At 36.6% G+C, this 25,621-nt stretch overlaps 1 protein-coding gene across 4 annotated transcripts in view; it reads left to right on the forward strand.

Moving 5' to 3' along the window:
- Positions 1-25,621, forward strand: part of phkb (phosphorylase kinase, beta) — an 80,517-nt gene that overhangs the window by 3,063 nt on the left and 51,833 nt on the right. For all 4 annotated transcript variants that reach the window (XM_051898480.1, XM_051898479.1, XM_051898477.1 and 1 more), the window contains 5 exons: positions 5,075-5,213; positions 10,572-10,671; positions 18,721-18,828; positions 19,310-19,390; positions 23,313-23,428. In XM_051898480.1, coding sequence (XP_051754440.1) covers positions 5,075-5,213; positions 10,572-10,671; positions 18,721-18,828; positions 19,310-19,390; positions 23,313-23,428 — 544 coding nt within the window. The remainder of the gene's footprint in view (positions 1-5,074; positions 5,214-10,571; positions 10,672-18,720; positions 18,829-19,309; positions 19,391-23,312; positions 23,429-25,621) is intronic.

Raw genomic sequence — 25,621 nt, forward strand, 5'->3', positions numbered from 1 at the left:
ATCGCTGTGCTCCTCTGTGCATTTTGCTCTTAATCAATACTCATCTCTTTTCCTGCCCACCCTCTATCTCTCTCTCTTCTCACCTAATCTTGCTTTCCATTTTAGTTTTCACCATGACAATAAATACTGCTTCGTAAGATGAAGGGCATATGTTATATTAAAAGAGTTTTCTTCATTGATTTGTCCATTTCTTTGGTTTCTTTTTTATTTTCAGAAAAATTAGTCTCTTGTTAATGCTTTTTGAGGTCATTTAGATTAGTTTGAGTGTATGTCTTATTTGCAGGGTTTCTGTGTGTCTTAAAAAGGTATTAAAAAGTCTTAAAGGGATAGTTCACCCAAAAATGAAAATTTGATGTTTATCTGCTTACCCCCCAGGGCATCCAAGATGTAGGTGACTTTGTTTCTTCAGTAGAACACAAATGATGATTTTTAACTCCAACCGTTGCGGTCTGTCAGTCGTATAATGCATGGCAATGGTAACTCCATCTATAAGAGTAAAAAAAACATGCACAGACAAATCCAAATTAAACCCTGCGGCTCACGGCGACACATTGATGTCCTAAGACATGAAACGATCGGTTTGTGCAAGAAACAGTATTTATATCATTTTTCACCTCTAAAACACCACTATGTCCAACTGCCTTGTGCATCCGGTTGGTGAGGTCTAAAAACGTGTTCTGATGACGGAAGTGATGTCTTATACTTCAATGAGTGCGAGCGTTCACTTCCATTGTCAGAGCTCGTTCAGACCTCACCAACCGGATGCGCAAGGCAGTTGGACATAGTGGTGTTTTAGAGGTAAAAAATGATATAAATACTGTTCGGTTTCTCGCACAAACCGATCGTTTCGTGTCTTAGGACATCAATGTGTAGTCACGAGCCGCAGGGTTTAATTTGGATTTGTCTGTGCATGTTTTTTTGACTCTTATAGATGGAGTTCCCATTGACAAGCATTATACGACTGACAGACTGCAACATTTGGAGTTAAAAATCATCATTTGTGTTCTACTGAAGAAACAAAGTCACCTACATCTTGGATGCACTGGGGGTAAGCAGTTAAACATCAAATTTTCATTTTTTAGTGAACTATCCCTTTAATTCACTCTTGCACAAACTAAAGGGTTAGTTCACCCAAAAATGAAAATAATGTCATTAATTACTCACCCTCATGTCGTTCTACACCCGTAAGACCTTCGTTCATCTTCAGAACACAAATTAAGATATTTTTTGATGAAATCTGATGGCTCAGTGAGGCCTCTATTGCCAGCAAAACAATTAACATTTTCAGTGCCCAGAAAGGTGCTAAAAACATATTTAAAACACTTCATGTGACTACAGTGGTCTAACCTTAATGTTATGAAGCCATGACAATACTTTTTGTGCTCCAAAAAAAAACCCCAAAATAACAACTTTTCATCTAGTGATGGCCGATTTCAAAACACTGCTTCGAAGCTTTGAGAATCTTTTGTTTCAAATCAGTGGTTGGGAGCGGCAAAGTCACGTGATTTCAGTAAACGAGGCTTTGTTACGTCATAAGTGTTTCGAAATTTCAATAGTTCACGTGACTTTGGCAGTTTGATACGCAATCCAAACCGCTGATTCGAAACAAAAGATTCGTAATGCTTCGAAGCTTCATGAAGCAGTGTTTAAAAAAATCGGCCATCACTAGATATTATTGAAAAGTTGTTATTTTGTTTTTTTGGCACACAAAAAGTATCCTTGTCGCTTTGTAATATTAAGGTTGAACCACTGTAGTCACATGAACTGTTTTAAATATGCTTTTAGTACCTTTCTGGGCATCTGAAAGTGTTAATTATCTTGCTGGCAATGGAGGCTTCACTGAGCCATCAGATTTTATAAAAAAATAATTTGTGTTCTGAAGATGGATGAAGGTCTTACGGGTATAGAACGACATGAGGGTAAGTAATTAATGACAGAATTTTCATTTTTGGGTCAACTAACCCTTTAAGGCCTCATAATGACTGGTCATTCCGGCAGGTGAAAACGTTATTGTTAGTGGCAGGCAGACCGAAATTTTTACTGTTATGCATGATTAAATTGTCCTATATCATTTTGCTTCTCAAGGAAATGTGTCTTGTTTTAAATATATTTTTGCTGAACAACAAGACTAAAAGACCGAACACAAGAGTATATGAGCTCTCCAGATTTGTGCCCCATTTAGCTCTCCATATTCATGCCAAATAATGCCAGCAGCCACAAGAAGTGTTGCTTTTCTCTACGTACCAGGAATTTGGACAATGGAGCTAAACATCAAAGACTGAACTTATGTTTCAATACACAGACTTCAGCTGCTTGGTTTGAAATACTGTGGTGTATTTGAACATTTTAAGAACACCTTTTGTGTCTTTGTGTAGCACACCTGATTCAACTCCTCAGCTCATTAGTCGAGTGCTCAATGAACTTGTTTCATCCTCTTCTTGAACACTGCATGTACGAATTCTATGTTTTCAATCTCTTTCCTCCATCCAGACTTCAGCGTGTTCCTAAAGCTCATTTAAAATCCCCAGACAGACAACAGTGAGATGAGAGCACTGCAGGGTGAGAGAGGGAGAAAGTGAGAGAGAACAAAGAGTAAAGAGTGACAGAGAGGATGCTTCTCATTTCAATGATCCTTTTGAGTCATGGTTAAAGCAGACAAACGTACAGCGTTAGCGCTGGGTAATCCCGTTTTGAAAGTGAATCCCCATGTCATTCCCTATAAGACGAATCCTACAATGATAAATGTGGCAAGTTTTGTAATTCAGATAGTAATAGTTTTGGCAGAGCTGAAATACATCTCAGCTAACAATGATTGTCGTATATACTATATATGAATGCACCACATATGCAACATGCATGGAATGTTATTCAGAACCTTATTGCGATTATTATCTCTGGTCTCTCTTATTTTCTGTCTTTCTCACTCTTTCTCTGGGTTTTCCTATTTATGTGGTAATGACATCATGCTTCAATGCTTCTCATTTCCTCTTCTTCGCCTCTCTGGCCTGTTTGTTGTGAATGCAGTTCTGCTATCTTTCCTCTGCCTCCACAAGATTAAGGTTGAAGAAAACAAGCTTTAACTTTTAATGGGCAAAAGAGTCTCTCCTTCTCTTTCTTTCTTTGTCTTCTCCCTCTGTCTCTCTCTGTCTGTGTGAATCAGTCTCCACCCATTTTCTCGGTCTTCTTCCACTCTCTGTGATGGACCCCCTCCCTTTCTTCTTAGTGCATAAAAATGGCTTCCTTGTGGAAACAGACTGTTTGTGTGCAGTGTTAGGGGTTGATTTAGTGGTGTATTATGCTGATAGATGATAAGAGAGAGATGCAGTCTTCAAAGCATTTGCATCTAGAGTGCTATGATGCATTCCATCCCTCACGCCAAAGATACAAAGTGTGAATAATATGTCATTTGCCTTTTTTCCCCTTCTCAAAAGAAGTCACTCAATGCGCAGGTGATACCTCCACGTGCCACGGCGACTGTGAAATGACTGCAAATGAGATTTTCTTGATTTAGTAATTTAAGGTTTTAAAGGAGCAAATGGCGAGTAATAGCAGGCTGTGTGGCAGGTTTCTCTGGATAAATTGATCTCTGACCCTATCCTTCCTGAAACGTAATGGAAGACTAACCGCATTCTTCCGTTCAGTCCTGCCGGCATCAACCGCACTTACAGTATAAGACCTAATCAGATAAAGACTCATTTATCGCCTTGTATGGAATGCCGGAATCTTTTCCGATGCGAGTCAGAGTAATCCTGGCTTCAGTCTCTCTGAAGAGTATATTAATATTCTGACTAATTCCCCCCAGTGTCTCCTTATCCCCCAGCCCTGCTGGCACTGTCTTTTTGAATTGACCCAAACACTACATAACAAATGATGGCTCGGAATGAATGTCCCCTTCATTTGTGCTGCCGTAATGTGCTGATGAAAAATGAAGTGCCCTATTCAGCCTGATTATACATTAGTAAAGAGAAATCACAGTGGAGAGAGAGAGAGAGCAAGTTTAACAGTTGGGTACAGTGATAGATAAAGCTGTGTTGCATTTTTGTACTATTTTTTTTTCCTCATAACATTGATGAGTAAAATGCAATAATATTTAATTAGCTTGATTAATTATACATGCAGTGATATTTTATGTCAGAAAACAGAGATAACAGGTGTGAAAAGGTGTTCATCAAAGATGCATGAACAGGCTTGGAAGGTATTTGTGGTGGCACCTGCTGTTGATAGTAACACCATAAGACTATGGGCCTTATTATACACCTGGCGCAATGCGGCGCCAGGCGCGACGCAAGTGTTTTTAGCTAGTTCCAGCCAGACGCAGTTATCATTTTCATGTCCTGCGCCACGTTGTTTAAATAGCAAATGCATTTGCGGCCATTTGTGCGCCCATGCCGCACAAATGGGCTGAAAACAAGATGTGTTCAGACGCGTTGCTATTTTGAGGCAACTGAAATAGACTGCGCCATTGACCAACTGAAACCTGGTCTAAAGTCAATTGCGCAATATATATATATATATATATATGCGTTAGTAATATGCACCTATAGGTGGGTGCACAACGCGCATACATTCTGCTTATTACACACACAGGGACGCGCAGCAGCACACAAACATGCCAAATATTAAAAATAAAAGGATTACAATGTAAAAGATTATTATTGTGTGTATAAAGATAAGGCTTTGGTGGAATCCGGCTTTTCCTGTAGATGGTCTGCTTGCAGAAGCAAATTCATTTCCTCGCTAGAGAAGCATTCAGTTTTTCTGCTTGCAAATTCCTCCATGTAAATAGCGAATCCGCCATGGCGTGAGCGCAACTGGGTTTTAAAGGGAATGGGAGATGAGACTCTGATTGGTTTATTGCACGTTACGCCCAAAACACACTCATTACTCATTAAGAGAACAGGGAAAACCCTTTTAGATCATGCGCCGGACGCACCAACCATTTTTCCCGTTGTTAAACTAGCAAAAGTGGATTCGGACACGCCCTAAGTGGACACTCTTTAGACCATGCGCTTAGATCATTAAAATAGGGCTCTAAATCTGTTTTTCTCTGTGTCCTTCTCTCATTTTTTTCTAGTGAAGAACACCATTCTGAATTATCAGAGCCCTACCACTGGTCTGTTCCCAGTGAAGACCTGTTCCACCTGTAAGGAGGCTAAAGTCAGAGACTCCCTCTACTGCGCTGCCAGTATCTGGGCACTGGCATTGGCATACAGGTGAGATACTGATTGGTACTGTGTGTGGAATTACCTTTTGGTAAAATGTGGGATCACATTGATCCACACTGATTTTAAATTATGGAATTTGAGATCAGGAATTTGGTAAATGGAAATGAATGTGTTGAAGTGACTGGCTCTTATCCAGTGCTCTCATTTACCACCATGCCATACTCGCCAATCATGAATCAAATATCTATAAATTCATTATTAATATGTGATGGCTGAGAGTGCTATTATATAAAATATACAGGTGCTGGTCATATAATTAGAATATCATCAAAAAGTTCATTTTTTTATTATAAATTATTTTTAAAAATGAAACTTTCATATATTCTAGATTCCCTACATGTAAAGTAAAACATTTCAAAAGTTTTTTTTTTTTAATTTTGATGATTAGAGCGTACAGCTCATGAAAGTCCAAAATCCAGTATTTCAAAATATTAGAATATTTCCTAAGATCAATCAAAAAATGGATTTGCAAAACAGAAAAGTTCAAGTTCTTTAAAGTATGTTCTTTTGTGCACTCAATACTTGATCGGCAGGACATATTACAGCAAATGACTTGCTCGTAGCACAAATTACAGCATCAGTGAAGTGTGGCATGGAAGTGATCAGCCTGTGGCACTGCTGAGGCACTATTGAGCCTTCAGATCATCTGTATATTGTTGGATCGACTGTTTCTCATCTTTCTCTTGAAAATATCCCATAGATTCAGGTCAGGCATATTGGCTGGCCAATAAAGCACAGTAATATCATGGTCAGCAAACCACTTGGAAGTGGTTTTTGCACTGTGGGCAGGTGCTAAAGTCCTGCTGGAAAAGGAAATCAGCATCTCCATAAAGCTTGTCAGCAGATGGAAGCATAAAGTGCTCCAAAATCTCCTGGAAGATGGCTGCATTGACTTTGCACTTGATAAAACACAATGGACCAACACCAGCAGACGTCACGGCCCCCCCAAATCATTATTGACTTCAGAAACTTCACACTAGACTTCAAGCAGCTTGGATTCTGTGCCTCTCCAGTCTTCCTTCAGACTCTGGGACCATGATTTCAACATGAAATGCAAAATTTACTTTTATCTGAAAAGAGGACTTTCGACCACTGTTCACTGTCCAGTTCTTTTTCTCCTTAGCCCAGGTAAGATGCTTCTGACATTGTCTCTGGTTCAGAAGTGGCTTAGTAGTCCTTTTCCTGAAGATGTCTGAGTGTGGTGACTCTTGATGCGCTGACTCCGGCTTCATTCTACTCATTGTGAAGCTCTCCCAAGTGTTTGAATTGGCTTTACTTGACAGTATTCTCAAGCTTGCGGTCATCCCTGTTGCTTGTGCACCTTTGCCTACCCAATTTCTTCCTTCCAGTCAACTTTGCATTTAATATGCTTTGATATACACTCTGTAAACAGCCACCCCATTCAGTAATGACCTTCTGTGACCTACTCTCTTTGTGGAGGGTGTCAATGATTGTCTCCTGGACCATTGCCAAGTCAGCAGTCTTCCCCATTAGTGTGGTTTCAAAGAACAAAAGATACCCGGAATTTATACTGTAGGGATGGTCATTTAATGAAACTCAAATGTAAATATTCTAATATTTTGAGATACTGGATTTTGGACTTTCATGAGCTGTACGCTCTAATCAACAAATTAAAAAAAAAAAACTTTTGAAATGTTTTACTTTACATGTAGGGAATCTAGAATATATGAAAGTTTCATTTTTTAAAATAATTTACAATAAAAAAATGAACTTTTTCACGATATTCTAATTATATGACCAGCACCTGTATATACGTACATGCACAAGTGTGACATATATGTAGTGCATGATACATGTAGTGCCATATATAGGTGGAGATTATTCAGAATTAAGAAGGAATTAGTTTATTTAAAAAACAAAAGACAAAACATTACAGATAAGTGCCTTGTGGTAAGCAACACTTCAACAGCAGCCTCATATGCAGTGGCATATATACCATCTGTGGCATCTGAGCAAACAAAGATGAGTTTAACAGCCAAGGATAATAGGCTAAACAAGCTGTTTTACAACATCTTCAAGAATATCTGTTAGTGAGCTATTTTAGTGAGCAAGACAATCTGTATTGTCATATGGGTTCTATTTTGCACAAAAATTTTGTCATACTGGTTTGTTGATTCACTCTTGGTGTGAACAGGCCTTATGGCTATGATTTGGCCTGAATAAGCAGTATTGTGGTGGAACAGGCCTCTCTGACTGAAACAGTAAAAATGAATGTGTCATTATCAAAAGAAAAAAAATAAAATATGCCATTTACTTACACTAACATTCAAAAATTTGTGGTCAGAGAAATTTTTATTAAAGAAAATCATACTTTTATTCAACATTGAACAAAAGTGACAGCGAAGACATTTGTAATGTTACAAAAGATTTCTATTTCAAAAAATGCTTCTTTTTTTTTTGCTTTTGTTATCAAAGGATCCTGAAAAATGTATTACAGTTTCCACAAATATATATTATGCAGCACAACTGCTTTCAACACTGGTAATAATAACATTAAATATTTCTTGAGCAGCAAATCAGCATATTAGAACGAAAAATCAGCTTTGCCATCACAGGAATAAATTATATTTTATAATATATGAAAATATAAAACAGTTATTTTAAATTGTAATGTATCACAATATTACTGTTTTACTGTGTTTTTCATCAAATAAATGCAGCCTTGGTCAGTATAAGAGACTTCTTTCAAAAACATGAATAAATCTTTTAAATGTGCACTCCTTACATTTGATAAATTTGTATCAGTGGCAGCTTTAATCACATTGAGGTAAGGCCAAGTTGGCCCATTGATCCAGATACATTTGTTCCAGTGCTCAGATTAGTGGACTACTGCTTCTACACTGCAGTTTCCAAAGCTAAGTTAAGACAGAATTAGATTGAACTTAATGTCCAGGGATGTACTGGATACTGGATAGCTTAAAGGTTATAGGTTCAAACTCTGCAAGGGGGAATTCATGAACCATCACCTTTTTGGCCTTGAACAAGATATTGGAGCTAAACCCTAGGTTCCACTTGGGGGATTGTCCAAAGTCACTTTGAATCCAAGACACTCTGACCAAACACCACCCTGCTCATTCTTTAACTGGGCTGTTGTGGAAAATCTTTTGCACTTTTTGCATTTAGCTACAGTGATTTGGATTTGTGTTCTGAATCATTTTCCTTCCTAAAAATGAACTTTCTCACAAGAGGTTTACTTGCAGTATTTCCTTGTGTTATGTCTTTCCTTCATTCATTTAAAGGCATATTTCCCCCCAAAATAAGATTAAGATCTGTCATCATTTATTCAGCCTCATGTCATTCCAAACCTCTATGACTTTTTTTCTTTTGAACAAAAAAATACGATACTTTGAAGAAAGCATATTGTGACAGGGACAAAAAAAGCTTCATAAAAACACAATAAAAGTCCTTTTTGTTCATGTGGCAGGTTTTGATGCATGACCTTTTCCAGACAGTGTCTGATTGGTTTTGTATTGTTTTCCCTATGTAATAATTGAACCGTCACTAGCTGGGACAACTAAACGCTTGGTTATTGTTTTGTAGGCTTATTTTCCTAATTTGGGCATTTAATCTATCTTTGACAGCCATGGTTGTTTGCCATTCATAATAATTAACAATTGAATTGAGAATGCCTTTTAAATTCCAGCTCAATTCCTGAATTGGTAGCAAACATGCAGAATTGCACACACCTGCTATTAGGAAGCATTTTCGTCAATCCGAAGTGGACGATGCTAAATACAGGTGTAAACAGGGTCTAAAACGTTTTGAGCTTGTCCACTTTCGACCACTTCTAGAAGTAGTTGAAAACGCATCTGACCGGGTGACTGAATTGCTTTCGTAGTGTAGACACTCATGTAATCGAATGCGCTCATGTGGCCACCTACTTTCCGCCTACTGACGCGTAAACATTACCAGATTTAAACTTTATTGGCTAAAGACCTAAGTTTGGTTTGAAGACAAAAAACGTACCATGCATCGATTTCTAATGTGCACTCACCACGTTCAGTGTGGTCTTGGGGCTGTCGGAGCAGAAACTAAAGCTGCTGCTCTCCGTGTGTTTTTCTGTTGTCTCCGTGCGCGTTCATATGTAAATTGAGTGAGCTTTTTTCGTCGATTAGATCAAATTATCTAAAAGAGCCCATACATTTATCTGCCTATACACTAGGGCTTTTCCAAATACATCGCAAATCGATTCTGAGCTTAGTTTTTAACAGCAGATGGCGCAATTTTTTTAACCGCATGCTCAAATGCTCACGAAGAAGAACGCTTGTGCGTTCAGCTGAGTCTGAGAATGTATTTGCACCTCAGAATGCTTTTATGACGCAAGAATAATGTAAACAGCCCACTGCAAACACCCTTGTAATTCACTTTAACCATTTCAAACTTTATGAATGATTATTTTATAGAAGGTTCAAGTGGTTTGTGTAAGGAATTGGAAGCAGAGTACAGCTGTTTCTAAAGCAGACAGTGCCATCTACTGTTGAAAACTAAGCTCAGAATCGATTTGAGAGAGAATCGCGATACATACGGAAAATATCAGAATCGATCCAGAATCATTTCTCGATTCGCGATGCATCGATGTATTGTCCTAGCCCTACCATACACCCTCCCCTCAAAAGTGGACAAAAGAGATGGATTAAAACACCAGGTGTAAACGGGATGTGTCTCCCTCGTCTTCTTGTGTACCAGGTGTAAACGGGGCCTAATATTCTGTAACAAGTGAATTAGTTACAGATATTTTAAACATATAGCATAACAAGCACAAACACACACACCTTCCTTCTTTCTAAAGCAGGTCAACAGCACTCTCAGGGCCTGGGTCAAGGTTACAGGATTTATAGGAGGGCACCCAAAAAAAGAGACTTTATGTTGAACTCCTAAGACAAAGTGTTTCTTTTCTGTCTCACTCCTCCTGGTGAGGGTTGTTCCTCTAGAGGACGAATGTGAGGATAAAAATAGAGAGCAGGCGTATATCAGAGACAGACGTAGTCATCAGTCTTCACCTCTGCATATTAGCATTGTCAGAGGAGTTTAATTAAGATGATTCCAATCTGACAGCAAGGCCTGAACCCATTACTTACTCTCTATTTGTCTCTGTAGGAGTATATGTGGGTGGTGTGTATGTGTGTGCTCTACATAAGTGTTCTTAGTATGTGTTGAAGGTTTGTCTCATTTGCATGTTTGCCTTTTTTATTACTGTGATAGTTTAAACACTTTACTTTGCTGTAGTACATGGTGATGACATTCTGCAGACTCTCACTATTACTTTAAAACGTTTAACATAATAAAGTGCTTTATAGGAACTCATGCAGAATGTTTATTGCGCAGGCGCATCGACGATGACATGGGCCGCACTCATGAACTGGAGCACTCTGCCATCAAGTGCATGAGGGGGATTATGTACTGCTACATGCGGCAGTCTGATAAGGTGGGTCACAGCGTCACACCATAGGACAGCGCTGCATGCATGTCACTCATCAATTCTGCCTTTTTGAAAACTCAGACAGCCTGCTGAAGATCGCTTTATTCACCCCTGGTGAGCAGTTTCAGATGCTAGACAACCTTGCAGTTCTTTTCATCTCATCATTTTTGGTACTGTTCTTGTAAGGATATTGCCGTATACCTCATGCAGCAGCCTGCAGGGTGTCGCTAGGCCCTCTATTTCTCTATTTCTTCTAAAAAAAAAAATTGTGATTAGCTCTGCATCTATGCACAAATTTGTGATCGCTCAGTCCCCCAACTCATGTGAAAATGGCGGCAGGCTTCGGCTCCTCCCCGTCTTGTCTGCGTTATTCAGCGAGTTCTTCAGTCTGTAGCAGCTCAGCATAAGGCGTCACAAGCAGAGAATCTCACAGTTCTGACTTTTTTTTTCTCGTAATTGCATGATATAATCTCAAAATTGCAAGAAAAAAAGTCAGAATTGAGAGATGAAAAGCCGCAATTACTTTTTTTTTTTTTTTTTATTATTATTATTTCTCAGTGGCGGAAACAAGCTTCCATAACAACAGTTGTTTTCCTCCAGTGAAAATGGAACGTGAAGACATATGTTAGAAAATGTTATTTTCAATTACAATGTATTATTGTGGGTGTGGCATTAGATTGACATCATGCACAGATCACAAATTATCAAAAACACAATCACACTCTATACATGATTTGTTAGCCTAACCTTGTTGTCTTAAAATTTTGAGTTAATTTTAACCAAAAAATTGAGTTGATACGAAGAAAGAGATTTATTAATTTAGTTTATTCAACAGAATCTCAAAATATATATCATCTGAACAACATTTGTGAACCTAGCTGATTTGACAAAAGTTTTGTGAAAAGTTGTGATAGCAAATCATGAAGATAATTTTTTACAGTGCAGTGCCAGTGACGGACAGTACTCTGTCTGAATGACAGCGACAGATCAACACCATGTGGAGTTATTTCATTCTACTAAATAATAATGACCCAGCAGCTGATTGTGACATTTATAGCCCTAGAGTAAAGGCATTTGTGGGTTTTGATGTCACTTTGAATTATAGACAAGGAAAATTGATAGGTTCCTATGCTGTTTTTTTTAATAGAAAACAAAAAAGTAACGGTTTAACATGACAGATTATACATGCTTCCAACCTAGACAATTACTGCAATATAATGTTTGTCTAAATTCTAAATCCTAGAATTGCCCCTGCTTGCAGGTCAAATGTCCTTGTGAAGAGTTGGCAAATTTTGGTTATATTTATACACATGGTGCAAACTTTGCACAGGGACAGGGCTCAACAGTAGGGATATTTTTCTGCTGGCCAGTCAGACCAGGAGTTTAGATTTGTCTTGCCATGCCAATATTTTAAGTGGCTCAACCATTAAAGAATGATTTTATTTAGCAATGTACTTTTATATTTGCTTAAAATAAAGGATTAGTTCACCCAAAAATGAAAACTGTCATCATTTTATCACCCTCATGTTGTTCCAGACATTCATTCATCTTCAAAACACAAATTAACAAATTTTAAATAAAATATTAGATATTTTATTGAAATATTCATATAAGGTCCACACAACAACAATGTATTAAAACACATAGAAGGAGCATGTCAAATATTGTATGTGGAAGCTCAACCGTACTTGCTTCTTATGTGTCAAGCAGGTACATTTGATGTGCTAAATGTATGTATGTTGAAGAACGTTTATATGTGTATAAAAAAAAGAAAAAGAAAACTGTTCATTAAATAAAGCGATCATATCTCTTCAGAAGACTTGGATTAAACTGCTAGACTACACATATGGATTTTTTCTTAACTTTTTGAAGCTTCAAAGTTTTGATTGAATGACTTTCAATGGCTGTTGACTTTCAATGGAGGAACCGAAATCTCTCAGGTTTCATTAAGAATATCTTCATTTGTGTTTCGAAAATGAACAAAAGTCTTATGGGTTGGTAATTACACGAGGGTCAGTAATTGATCACAGAATTTTCATTTTTGGATCCCTTTAAGTTTTCCTTAAAAGCTGGAAATCAAACAGCTAACTTTGTCTTATTTTGTTAATTTTGCCTGTCTAACCATCAACTCTCACACTGGAACATGGCAGCAGTGTCTGTAACACACAAGAGTAAAGAGTTGGTTTTAACTACAGATGTGTGAACTCACTCCACAAAGTGGATGGCGCTTGGGCATTATTTAAAGGATTGTCTGTGTGTTGCATTTGAGTGGCTGCCAGTTGGGCTTTACTGTGGTTTTAACAGTTGGATGTTGCTGCAATCAGGGTTTTGACAACATTCCCAGGGCGAGCTGCCTAGAGTGGCTGTGGTCATTTGCTGAGTTGTTGGGACTTCCTGTTTTGGTCCAGCTGGTAATGTTTTTACCACCAGCTGAAAGCAAATGTTAAGTAATGCACAGGGACATTTCTAACCTTTCATTAGTACTGGGGCACAGGCCCCCCATCAAAAAGTGTACCCATATTTTGATTCACATTTATGATATTGCTTTGAATATATGGAAATAAATTGTCTTTATAAATTGCAGTACAGAGCGCATTAAAGAGCGACTTTATCACTGACGATGCAAGACATTTGAGTATTGTTTCATACTGTAGTTAAATATGACCTCGTCCAGTGCTAGTTTTGTTTTGTGTCTTTATCCCATTATGGTGTGAGAAACCACTGCAAACTATTCAGTGCATGAGTGAACTGTCTAAATTAATCAATATTTTTGCAAACCCATTTGACCGATTCAACCAATATTGATTAATTTGTGAAATGCTAGTATTGATTTTAAACAGTGGATTGAAAACTCATAAGACATGACTGCTGAAATATTATCAGGGATAATGATAGGTTAGTATACGGAAATCTCCTGCATCAGACATAGATTTAACAGCAATATTTTACTGGGGCACAGCTGTATTTTACTGTGGCCCCAGTAAAAAAGGTTTAGCAACGCCCCTGGATATAGAAAAGCCATCAAAAAAGTTCACAAAAAAGTTTAATACAATAACATTATAGCAATGGCAATGGGGTATACTACCGTTCAAAAGTTTGTGGTCAGTAATATACAGTATATATTTTTTAAGAAATGAATACTTTTATTCAACATGGATGCATTAAATTGATCAAAAGTGACAGTAAAAACTTTTATAATGTTACAAAAGATGTATTATATGCTGTTTTTTAAACTTTATATTCATCAAAGAATCCTGAAATAAATAAATCATGGTTTCCACACAAATATTATTACATTTTTAAATACATTAAAATAGAAAACAGTAGTAGTAGTATTTTATGAGACTTTTCATAATACAGTAAAGTCACGTAGTGCTTGTTTACCACAAGAGAGTCAGACTGGTAACCCAAAGGTTGCGGGTTCGAGTCTAAATACCGGCAGGAAAATGACTGAGGTGCCCTTGAGCAAGGCATCTAACCCCCAATCACTCCCTGGGCGCCATAGCAAAAATGGCTGCTCCGGATGTGTGTGTCCACAGTTTGCAGTGTGTGTCCACAGTTTGCAGTGTGTGTGTTCACTACACCTAATGTGTTTGCATTAACTGGATGGGTTAAATGCAGCGGACAAATTCCGAGTATGGGTTACCATACTTGGCCTTCACATGTCTTTTTCATTTCTCTGCATGTCATTGCAGTTTTTCACCATTAATGAATTGGATGCATTTGAGTTTACATTTGCTGATCCGCTGTTGGTTAACAGTTGGCTGTGAGGCTGTTTTTAACAGTAAGGGTTTTCCCATGCAAAAAGAGCTTATGTTAATGCTGTTTTATAGTTGGCCATTGCTCTAAAGCAACTGTTCTCTCCTGGCGTAGACCTGAGCAATTATGCCTCTCTTGTGCCTTTGAAATTGTTCCATTTCATTTATTCCTGACCCCCAAGACCTGATTTGCAAGAAAGCTTTTTTGTATCTTAATTATAATGCCTCGTTTATGCAGTTAATTACACAGTGCAGTGCTCATTAACATCTGTCTATAGCTTTCACAAAGTACATTGGGTTTTTTAATAAACTCACAATGCACTGCAGCCGCTCATATAATCGGTTCCCCAGGTATATTCAACAGACGTGTTTACTGTGGCATGCTGCTGATATCACACTGTGAAAAATAAGTCACAAACAGATAAAACAAAAATAAGCGTGAATGCTCGAATAGTTAAGACGTGCATATTTTCTCCTTCCCAGCGTTAAACTGCTCTAGCTGCCTCTCACAAAGCAGCCTGTGCTTCCAGTTTTGATGAATTTAATAAAGGTCAATCCAAAGTCACACATAATAAATCACTTTGAGAGTCTCTGTTTTGCCAAGTAGTGTGTCATAGAATAATAGATGTTCCTGCAGCAACTGAAGGTTACTCACTACCCTGTTGTGCTTTCAGTTTTTATTGGTTTAATTTTACAGGCAGTGATGACTAACAGATGTTTTAAATGTCATCCCTCGTCTCACAGGTGTCTTTATCAGCCTTTTTGCCTCTATGAATGTTTGCTTTCATGGATTTGGACCCAGAAGCAAGTGTTTTCTGTTTGGCTGAAACTTACAGCTGTGTTCGGCCTGTTATACAGCTGTGTAACTGGTGTGAAAAAGAAATCATTGTGTATCTGGGACAGAAGAATGCCTCTCATGACCTGACGAGAGAGGAGAAGGGGAAAAAAAATGGGCCACTTATTTATATCACTTAAAATATGCTTTGGGGGCCCATGTGTGATGCGGTCAGTGGGAAAGGTCGGCCCAGTTTTCTGCTGTATTGACGGGTGAAATGTCCCTTCCGTAACTGTAGGATTATAATGTGTGAATGACTGATAGAGAACGGCTAGAGATGGCTTTATTCATGAGGTTCATCTCAAGAATTGGAGGTTTATATTGTTTTTGGTTCACTGGCTTCTGTGCAATGTGTATTCACTTTTTTTGTATCTGTGTTAAGGACAAGTCAAGGGATGTTGTTTGCTATATTGTACATGCTGACATTTTGAGTTGGAACAAAGAATCCCACTGTGTCTCCTGGATTTTAAAAGAGATGATATTCAGCTAATGCATGTGTAGAAGATTTGAGAAAATCCTTGGGGCTGTGTGGGATTTATGGGATACAGTCAGTGTGTGAAAATATGTTGACGTGATGGTCCAGTGTCACATCTAACGGTGAACTGATATAGGTTATTTAATGTGTACGTTTTGTGTACATTTATTTGCTACTACTGAATTATATATTACATATGAAATGCAATACAAATATCTATGGGTCAGTGACGTGACGGGTCATTTTTTTGTCCAAAGGCCTTAATAATAATAATAATAATAATAATAATAAACAAAGATAAGACGTCCAAAGTATTGTAGGTAGTACAACTATATATCTTTTATTGAATCCAAAAGGTTTTAATTATATTTTGCTACATATAAAGGTATTTTTAAGATTTTGAAGTGTCAAAAGGTCATTCGGTTTAACCGTCTAAAGGCCAATACAGCCATTTCATTTGTGAATAAAATATCTTAAAATGTAATAAATGTATATATTTTTTATTCTTGCATGATTTTATAACATCATATATCAACATAGTGCAAAATGGTATTAAAATTATGTGTTGAAGTCGTTGCTTTAGGGAAAGATTGTCTGGAAAAATTCATTTCATTAATGTCATTCGGAGAAACCAATATAAAGGGACCATTTTGGATCAAGTTCAGTGTGGTCAATATCATGTGACAGGATGTGACATCCTTCAGACACCTGCAAAGGACCACATGGCCGTGAAGCAAAGTAACTAACTCTCTCTTAACTATTTGAAAAATTCATGTTTTCACTTGCTCATACGCATGTCCCGAAACATCAGGTCATTCGGTACAACCGCTATAAAACATGGAAAATGTTGTAATATTTTAAAGATGTGTACTAAATATAAAATGTTTGGTTGACCTTTTGTTAGATATCAGCTAGATAATATAGCTAAATATCAGCCTGTTAGCACTGTTTGAAAATATCGTCATTCGGTATAACCAAAAGTGTCATTCAGTAAAACTGAAATTTTGGTAAAAACCAAATTACTTTTTTGGTGACAAATTTTGTCCATCTTGTAAAAAATGACAAAAGCATTGTTAATTGATTATAAAAACCACATAATCTCATTGTTAACACTTCAAAATTAATTATATCTCCATTATATTTATATATATATATATATATATATATATATATATATTTATTTATTTATTTATTTATTTATTTTTTTAAAACCTTATTCGTCAATGACCTGTATACAAATACAGTATAGCAGATGAGATTTATGAAAATTCAGTATTTATATCACAATTCAAAATCATTAATATATTTTAAAAAATGGAGCATATTTGAAAAAAAGGGCCAGTGGCCATAATTATCAAATCATTTCAAACTAGAGTAGTATATGCGTATATTTCAATTAATATATCAATATTATATAATATGATTTTTTTTTTTTTTACACTCATCTCTGTAGAAATAATCAGTCTAATAATTTATAATCTGGAAATCCACCATGCTTTCTGCTTTTTATTTATTTTGCAGCCTATGCCTCATTTTTGTGCACATTAAATAATCATGCTTATATATATTTTGCGACCTCATTCTTGACATCTTAGGGAAAAAAACCCTGCGGCAGTCACGTCTGCTAGGTAGCAGATTGGTTTTCTGTGGTGAGTCAGAGCAGAAGTATGTCCTCTATATAATCTTCTTATTTATTTGAGTCTATGACTTGCATCTGTTCAGTGTACCATTTATTTATCAACTTGATCTCTTTCTGTTTGATCACCTTTAATTTCATCTGGTATGTTATGTCTTCATGTCAATAACAGTCTGGTATTTATTAAGCAAATGTTAGAGCAAATCAATATCTGCAGCATGTGCCGTACTGTCACGTTTGGCTAAGCTTCTTTCACTAGAGAGGTATTCAGTGAATTTTAAAATGGCTTTTTCCATCATAAGAAATGAGAATATACTGTTTTTAAATATATATATTTTGTGTATGTATGCCAGAATATCATAATAGACCTTCACTGCATGCAGTCAAGAACTACACTTCGATTTCTGCCTGATCAGACAATAATCCAATGACCTTACCTAGATGATTTATTATAGAGTGAATGCAGAAAAGCATGTTGTTTGTTTGTCCTTTATGCATAAATTTGATTTTTTTTTTGACTGTTACACTAAATAGAAAAGCCAGTATGTAAAAATGTTTCATCATTTGGCATGTTTTTTTATTGCAAAATAATAATAATAATAATAATAATTTTTATTGCAATGTCCTTTACCACCGATATTATGTTACTTTCTCCACTTTTTGGGATGTACAGTAAACTTTATTATGCTGTCATGCATTGTTCCTACACTCATCCAAACCGATATGACTTCTTTCAAAGCAGTTCCTTCTAAATATTTATACCCGAAATGTATCACTTTACTAGCACATGGTCCCAAATTCTTGTTACTACATCTCTCTGAAATCCGCTTGTGTGCAAAAATATTGCCAGCAATACAGCGTTTTAAAATATGTTTTTGCTGGTAAAGTATCATTGATGGCAGAGAGTAAATGTATAAAAAAAAAAAGCTGGAGAAATAGATGTAGATACTCATCCTAAATGAGCAGAACTGTGCTCCGGCTGCTTCTTAGCATCTATTTCAAGCCAAGCAGACATCTGGGACCACTACATCTTTCTTGTGGAGAAATGTTTGCATTCAAAGTTGATCCCAAATACCCACACCCTCTTATTTGTAATTTGCTGTTTAAAATCTGATGTGGATTTACCAATATAATACAATATTACAGCATAGGGCTTTAGATGTGATAAAAGTGTTCAGAGGCACAATTGTACCTTGACCTCCAGAAATATCAATATACTCTTTTACTTTAGTAAGCATTTGATAAATTATGAAACAGCCAATACCTTGGTCATATCTTGCATCTTTCATGGACTTACTCTCCCCCTTTTCCCTATGTCTTTTCTTTATCTCTCCTTCTAAAATTCCCACAGGTGGAGAAATTTAAGCAAGACCCGAGTCCGTCCACATGCCTGCACTCAATATTTAATGTGCAGACTGGAGATGAGGTTTACCAGTATGAAGAGTACAGCCATCTACAGGTGATTTTCATCCTTTATACACACACACTATTCATATAAATTGTTATAAACTGTTGTTTGCTATAAACATGATATTTTCACTACCAATTTTGTATCTAAAACATAATTATATAAGTATCATATCTAACACTATTATTGAGAGTTTTGGAATGAGCTCTTGTGTCCTGCTCTTTCAGTATTTTATGATATCTTATGTTGTGTCATTGTTTATCGCTGCGTGTTTACTGCATTTATGCTGGTGTAATATCTGCTGATTGCACCAGTGGTCAACAGCCCATAAACTTAATTCAGCCTTTTTGATTAAACTATTAAAATTCAATTTTGTCGGGACAAGTGATAAAAACGTCCATTTTCAAGAAAAAGGTTTCTCCTTGTGCTCACCATTACCCTTTAAATTAATTTAGAAAGAAAGTTATATTATTATAAAACTGCTGTAACTATAACCATTCTTGAATATTTCTTTCCTTTTCGTTTCAAACAGATTGATGCCGTGTCTCTATTTCTATTGTACCTGGTTGAAATGATTTGTTCTGGCCTTCAAATAATCTACAATACAGATGAGGTATGACTTGACTGCATGAACAACACTTACAAAATTACCAATACCACTTCAATTCATGTCATTGCAATTTCATTCAGTTCGGTTTATTTGCATAGCACTATTGTTACAAAGCAGCTTTTCAAATAAACATGCCTTAAAGGGATAGTTCACCCAAAAATGAAGATTCTGTCATCATTTACTCCCCCTCAAGTTGTTCCAAATCTGTATGAATTTCTTTGTTCTGCTGTACACAAAGGAAGATATTTGAAAGAATGTTTGTAACCAAGCAGATCTTGCCCCCCATTGACTACCATAGTATGAAAAATAAATACTATGGTAGTCAATGCGGGTCGAGATCTGTTTGGTTACTGACATTCTTTCAAATATCTTCCTTTGTGTACAGCAGAACAAAGAAATTCATACAGATTTGGAACAACTTGGGGGGGAGTAATTTTTCACCCATTTTTGGGTGAACTATACCTTTTAAGGGGCGTTCACATTTATAGCTGTTTGAGTAATTTTCAGAGATGAAATCCAGTTATTTCAATAGGAATCCATGTGATCTGAAATTTCACATGAGGGCAAATGATTTCCCGTGGACTGATTTCACAATAAGTCACACGCATTTGTCGTATTGACAATAGACAATGCATTGCTATATTGACAATGTACAATGGACCCTTTTCCCGTGAAATTTTGCTGAAATTTCACTAATGTGACTGAACCTTTAAACTGCAAACCGAAGACGAATCAAGGAGAAAAGTTCACCAAAATATTTAACTTTCTAAATGTTTACAATGGTATTACCATTACGATGGTACTGTCACAATACTTTCTGTCCATCTATAGTAAATACTGAAAATGAGAATTAAAGGATTGGGGAGTTTTTAACCTCAATGGGACTGTCAGTTTCTACCACAATGATTGCTGTAGATTAGGCAGTGAAATATTTTACACCAGAAATCTTGTCCCAAGCCACTGGATCCTCTCTCTGCTTGCCTGAGGACTTGCTCTTAAGACATTCTGGCCACGAAAGAAAGTTAAGCTGAGTTGAAATGGTTAAGGGCAAAGAGCAAAAATGCCAATTCCTGCATTTTACCAAGCTGAGAGATCACTAATGCAACTGCTCAAGCACTCTGTTTGGAAAATACTGTAGCACAAATATGAAACTTTCTTTTAAAAGGCCTCTTCAAATCCTGCCAGCACTCACCCCTGACCCCTGGACTCACACACTAGAGGAGACACTGAGATGTGTTAGTGGTTGCTGTAATAGTTGTATAATCTTTCTCTTTTCTTTGGGCTGTGCAGACTTCATTAATAACATCTTTTATCCGTGCTGTTCGCGCACAGGGGCATTTACTTAACACTCTGCTGCTGATAAACCACTGTCTGTTGAATAACTGCAACGTTTATTTATTCAGCCACATTGTCCTTATCTTCAAAAATATTGTTTCTCTTAAATGTTGTGTTTTTAAGCAATTACAGTGTACGACTATTTTTGTGTACATGACAGGTAGTATCAGCTTTCTAGCTGAGCCTTCCACCCTAACCTTAACAAATTGTCACAGTAGCTTTTATTTTGCTATTTGCAAAAGAGGCCTAATTGACGTCTCTAAACAGTGTCTACTCGGGTATGTAATGCAATTAAAAAAACACAGTCGTGAAATCAGCAGCCCATTACATTCCATTATTAATGAACAGCAGAACAAATCGGAGAGAAAGTGCCAGTGTAATATTTTTCCTACTCATCATTGGCAGTGCTTTTTTTCTTATATAATATAAGCTTTACCTCATCAGTGGGCCCTAGTTCTGGTTTGGCTTAGTAGTTAGATTTGGGCTGTTGGTTGTAGGGGAATTCATGAGCTATTTAGTACCAGCCCACTGTTGCACCCTTGAACAAGGTTGTTAATCCCATGTTCCTCCAGGGGGGTTGTCCCCCTCTTGTTACATCATTGTTTACATTATTGTACATTAATGTTTGTTACATTATTCATAGTACTGTAGTTACAATGGTAAATACAGATTCTAAATACCTAATTTGTGTGATATTTTCTAGCAAAGCACATGAAAGTAAAACATACTGGCTTAATAAAATACAAATACACGAGGGGCCCTATCATACACCCGGCAGAATGCAACGCTAGTTGTTAGTTTCAGCCCGATGCAGTTATCATTTTCACGTCCAGCACCTACATTGTTTAGATAGCAAATGCACTCGTGCCCATCTGTTCGCCCATGGGCGTGCTGGTCTGAAAACGAGGTGTGTTCAGGCGCATTGTTGGCGTGTTGCTATTTTGAGGCAACTGAAAAAGACTGCACCATTGACCAACAAAAACCTTGTCTAAAGTCAATGGCGGAGTATTTTTTATTTATTTATTTATTTTTTGTACAAACATACCAATTATTAAAAATAAAAGGATTACAATGTAAAAGATAATTACCGTGTACATAAAGATAAAAATGCCTACATGTCATAATGGATAGTCATTGCATGTATCAGAATTACCTATTTGCAGTAGTGTCGAATGAAATTGGCTAATTATTTGACCAATCGTGGCAATACACACATGTATTTAAACTGACTCGTCTATATTCCGGCATGTAAATAGCAATACTCCATGGTGCAAGCACACCTTGCTTTTAAAGGGAGTGGGAGATGACACTCTGGTTGGTTTATTGCATGTTACACCCAAAACACACCCGTGACTCATTAACAGACTAGATACAACCCTTTTGGACCATGCGCCTGGCATGCCGACCATTTTTTCCGTCATTAAACTAGCAAAAGTGGATTCGGACGCGGCCTAAGCGCACCTGCGCCATGTGCTTTTATGCTAAATGAAGTTAATAATCAGGACTACATGTTAGTTTGTAGATCTTGATAAACTTTGTTTGAATGTTTGAGCTTCACAAATTAAAAAAACATTGTGTAAAATGTAAGAAAATGTAATGAGAATATTTTCATGTCTTGCTGCTATTATGTCATTTGATGTTTAAACATAGCTAATACTAGCTACTAAACGTCCATTTAGGAGTTGTTTGTGTGTATGTCTTGTGTGTTTTAAAGCTCATTTAAAACTTGAGCCTCTTACAAAACTCAGAAGGTATATTTGGCTTATGAGTGAATAAGAAATGTCATCATTTAAATCTATTATTAGAAAGATTGTCAATAACATACAGACCAAGGGCTGCTTCAGCATTCACTATGATTAACTAAAATCCCTTATCCAACAAACACAAACAACCATGACTGATCCACCTTTATTCTCAGAAAAGTTACACTCCTGCTCTTGCTCTCTGCGGCTGAGAGAAGGAAGAAGAGAGAAAATAGTGGCACCCCGGGCCAGCGGTATTCATTAAGATACCATAAAGCTCATCGCATTAATCATTTTGGTCCAGGCCCAAAATAAAAGTGCTCAAGCCATCCCTCTCTCCTCCTTTTTTCCTCTGCATTTTGTCTTTCGCCTACCTTCCTCAGTGCCCCATTTTAAAGTGCTTTAGGGGCCCTCAGTTCTCTTCATGTTAAATTAAAAGCGCTGTCAGCCCGGCCTCCCCGGGTATGTGAGCATTTCCTCATTTATGTACCATAAAGTCATCATTCTTTCTCTCATCTTGTTTTTCCTATGGCCTCATTCCACAATGGGGATAGGAAGTGTTGAGGGGCTTATGACATTACCAATGCCACCCATGGAAGTGATGGATTACTTTAGCTGCTCTATACAGCGGATAATTATTTAAATTAAATTTGTGTATAATCAGAATATTAGATGGGTAACATGAAGGAATGCTGATGTATTGACAAATAAAAACACCCATGGCCTAGAAAAGCTTTGAGAGCAGGCCTACTTTTCAAAGCAAATCTACATTTGTTGATGTGCGCTGATTTCTGGATGGCAAGCAAAGGCGATGGAGACACATTTCTCTGACATGTTTGCATTTGTAGGTATCATTCATCCAGAATCTGGTGTTCTGTGTGGAGAGGGCATATCGTGTGCCAGACTTTGGCATGTGGGAACGGGGAAACAAATATAACAATGGAAGCACAGAGCTGCACTCCAGGTGAGTTTTTTTTTCACTCCCTTTCTGTTTCGTTTTAATAACTTTGTCATTAAATGAAACTGTTATAAAATAAATTGCAGGTAAGGGTGCACTATATATTGGTACAACATTAGTTATTGGACAATATTACAGGTAATTTATCACTATTGGTCAGAATTGGATATTCAATTCTACACTACTTTTAGGGTCTGTAAGATTTTAGTCTCTTATGCTTAACAAGGCTGCATTTATTTGATCAAAAATACAGCATAGCAGTAATGTTGTAAAATATTATTAAAATTATTTAAAAAGTCCCCACCGTAGTCGATCATTTTATCCCTTAAAACTAATTTTTGATCACCAAAATTACATATTTAAACGTTTTTTCCTGTGAAAAAAAAAAAAAAAAAAAAATCTTCATGCCTTAAAATAGCTTGAATGTAACTCTACACCCTTGCCTCATTTAATATACGCTGATCAATGAATATGCAAATTAGCCCCGCCTCCACTCACTTACGCCAGCTCAGAGATCCACTCGGTCAATTTACTGAGGTAAATGCTGCACAATAGTATCGTTCTTTACAACATCAGGCATATAACAGTAATTAATATGATTAGCCTTTTGCTTGACTATATTAACAAATAGCTAATACTGTGTTGCTAATGTTAAACAAACCATGTTCCTGTTTGCCATATCAGAGTCAGACAGCTGCCTTCTAACAATCAGTATCCTTACAAACCCTTTAACAACTCAGAACGTCAGTGGAGAAAGGCTGTAGTTCATCATAACATCAAAATATACATCATACACCCACCATATTGCTAAATCTACACGATTTTTTCATATCAACAGAAAAAATAAACCGGGATAACATGGCTTCTCTCAAGACTCCTACTAGTTCACTGTTAATGATATGCTAAAACCCGCCGGCACGTTGATGTGATTGGTTACAAAGTAGTTTGTGATGTCACAGACACCAGCGATTTCAAACCGTGAGTTTGAGACTGTGTTTTTTCACTGCAGTTTTAAGGAGAAAATACTCAGCAATGGTGTTGACTCATGAGTTTGTCTTAAAGCATATTAAAAACACCACATAGACATATAAACAACATTAAAAACTTTTTACTTTTTTTTTTACTAAAATAACTTTTCTAATTTATTTTAAAATTTAATATATTCCTCTGACTGCAAAGTTGAATTTTCAGCAGCCAGTCTTCAGTGTCACATGATTCTTCAGAAATCATTCGAATTCGGAGCTCAAGAAATATTTTGTTTTATTATCAATGTTGAAAACAGTCAAATAAATGCATTTATTAAAACAGAAATCTTTTGTAACAATGTTAAAGTCTTTACTGTCACATTTGATTAATCTACATTAACATTAATCTTGAAAAACACGAATAACAATGCTACATATAATCTTTAGAAGTTCTTAATAAATATCCATTTTTCATTCTGCACGTTATAATGTTGTGATTCCTAAATTCACTTGTAGCATTTAAAGTGATAGATTTTATTTTTTGTGTGTGTGTTTTATTTTTCATTTATTTTGACAAAATAGTACAGAATTTTAATATCGGTGCATTCATATTTGTAGTCGATAGTGAATGTCTTGGACAGTGTGGATATACTTAAAGGGGTGGTTCAGCCAAAAATTGAAAATTCTGTGATCATTTACTCACCTTTATGTCATTCCTAACCTGTATGAATTTCTTCTGTTGAAAGAACACAAAAGAAGATATTCTGAAGAAAGTTGATAGCTAAACAGTTTAGTTTCCATTGACTTCCACTGTATGGACAAAAAACACAATGGAAGAAATGCATACAGGTTTGGAACAAAATTAGGCTTAGTAAATGATGAAATTTTCATTTTTTTTTATTTTAAATTAAGTTTAATTTTGATTAGTAAGACACAGAGCATGTTTCTTTTTTCCAAACATGTATTTATTCACTAGTTACTAAGACAGCATTCCTCATGCTCAGTGTGCAATAAAACAAACTTTTGTTTACTGCTCACATTACTGAAACCCAGCACCTGGAACGATGTGAAAGTTTCAGCTCATGTTGAGGAGGTTACAGATTGGAGCATGTCTATGATGGCCCTCCAGTAAAGGTGGCACTTCATTTTGCCTCCTCTGGGTGAGTCCATGAGTGACTGAACTCTAACTGAGAGGACTCACATAGAGAAGCTCCTATCTGCCCATTGCAGAAGT

Source organism: Ctenopharyngodon idella, chromosome 7 (genome assembly GCF_019924925.1).
Source record: "Ctenopharyngodon idella isolate HZGC_01 chromosome 7, HZGC01, whole genome shotgun sequence".
NCBI lineage: Eukaryota > Metazoa > Chordata > Actinopteri > Cypriniformes > Xenocyprididae > Ctenopharyngodon > Ctenopharyngodon idella.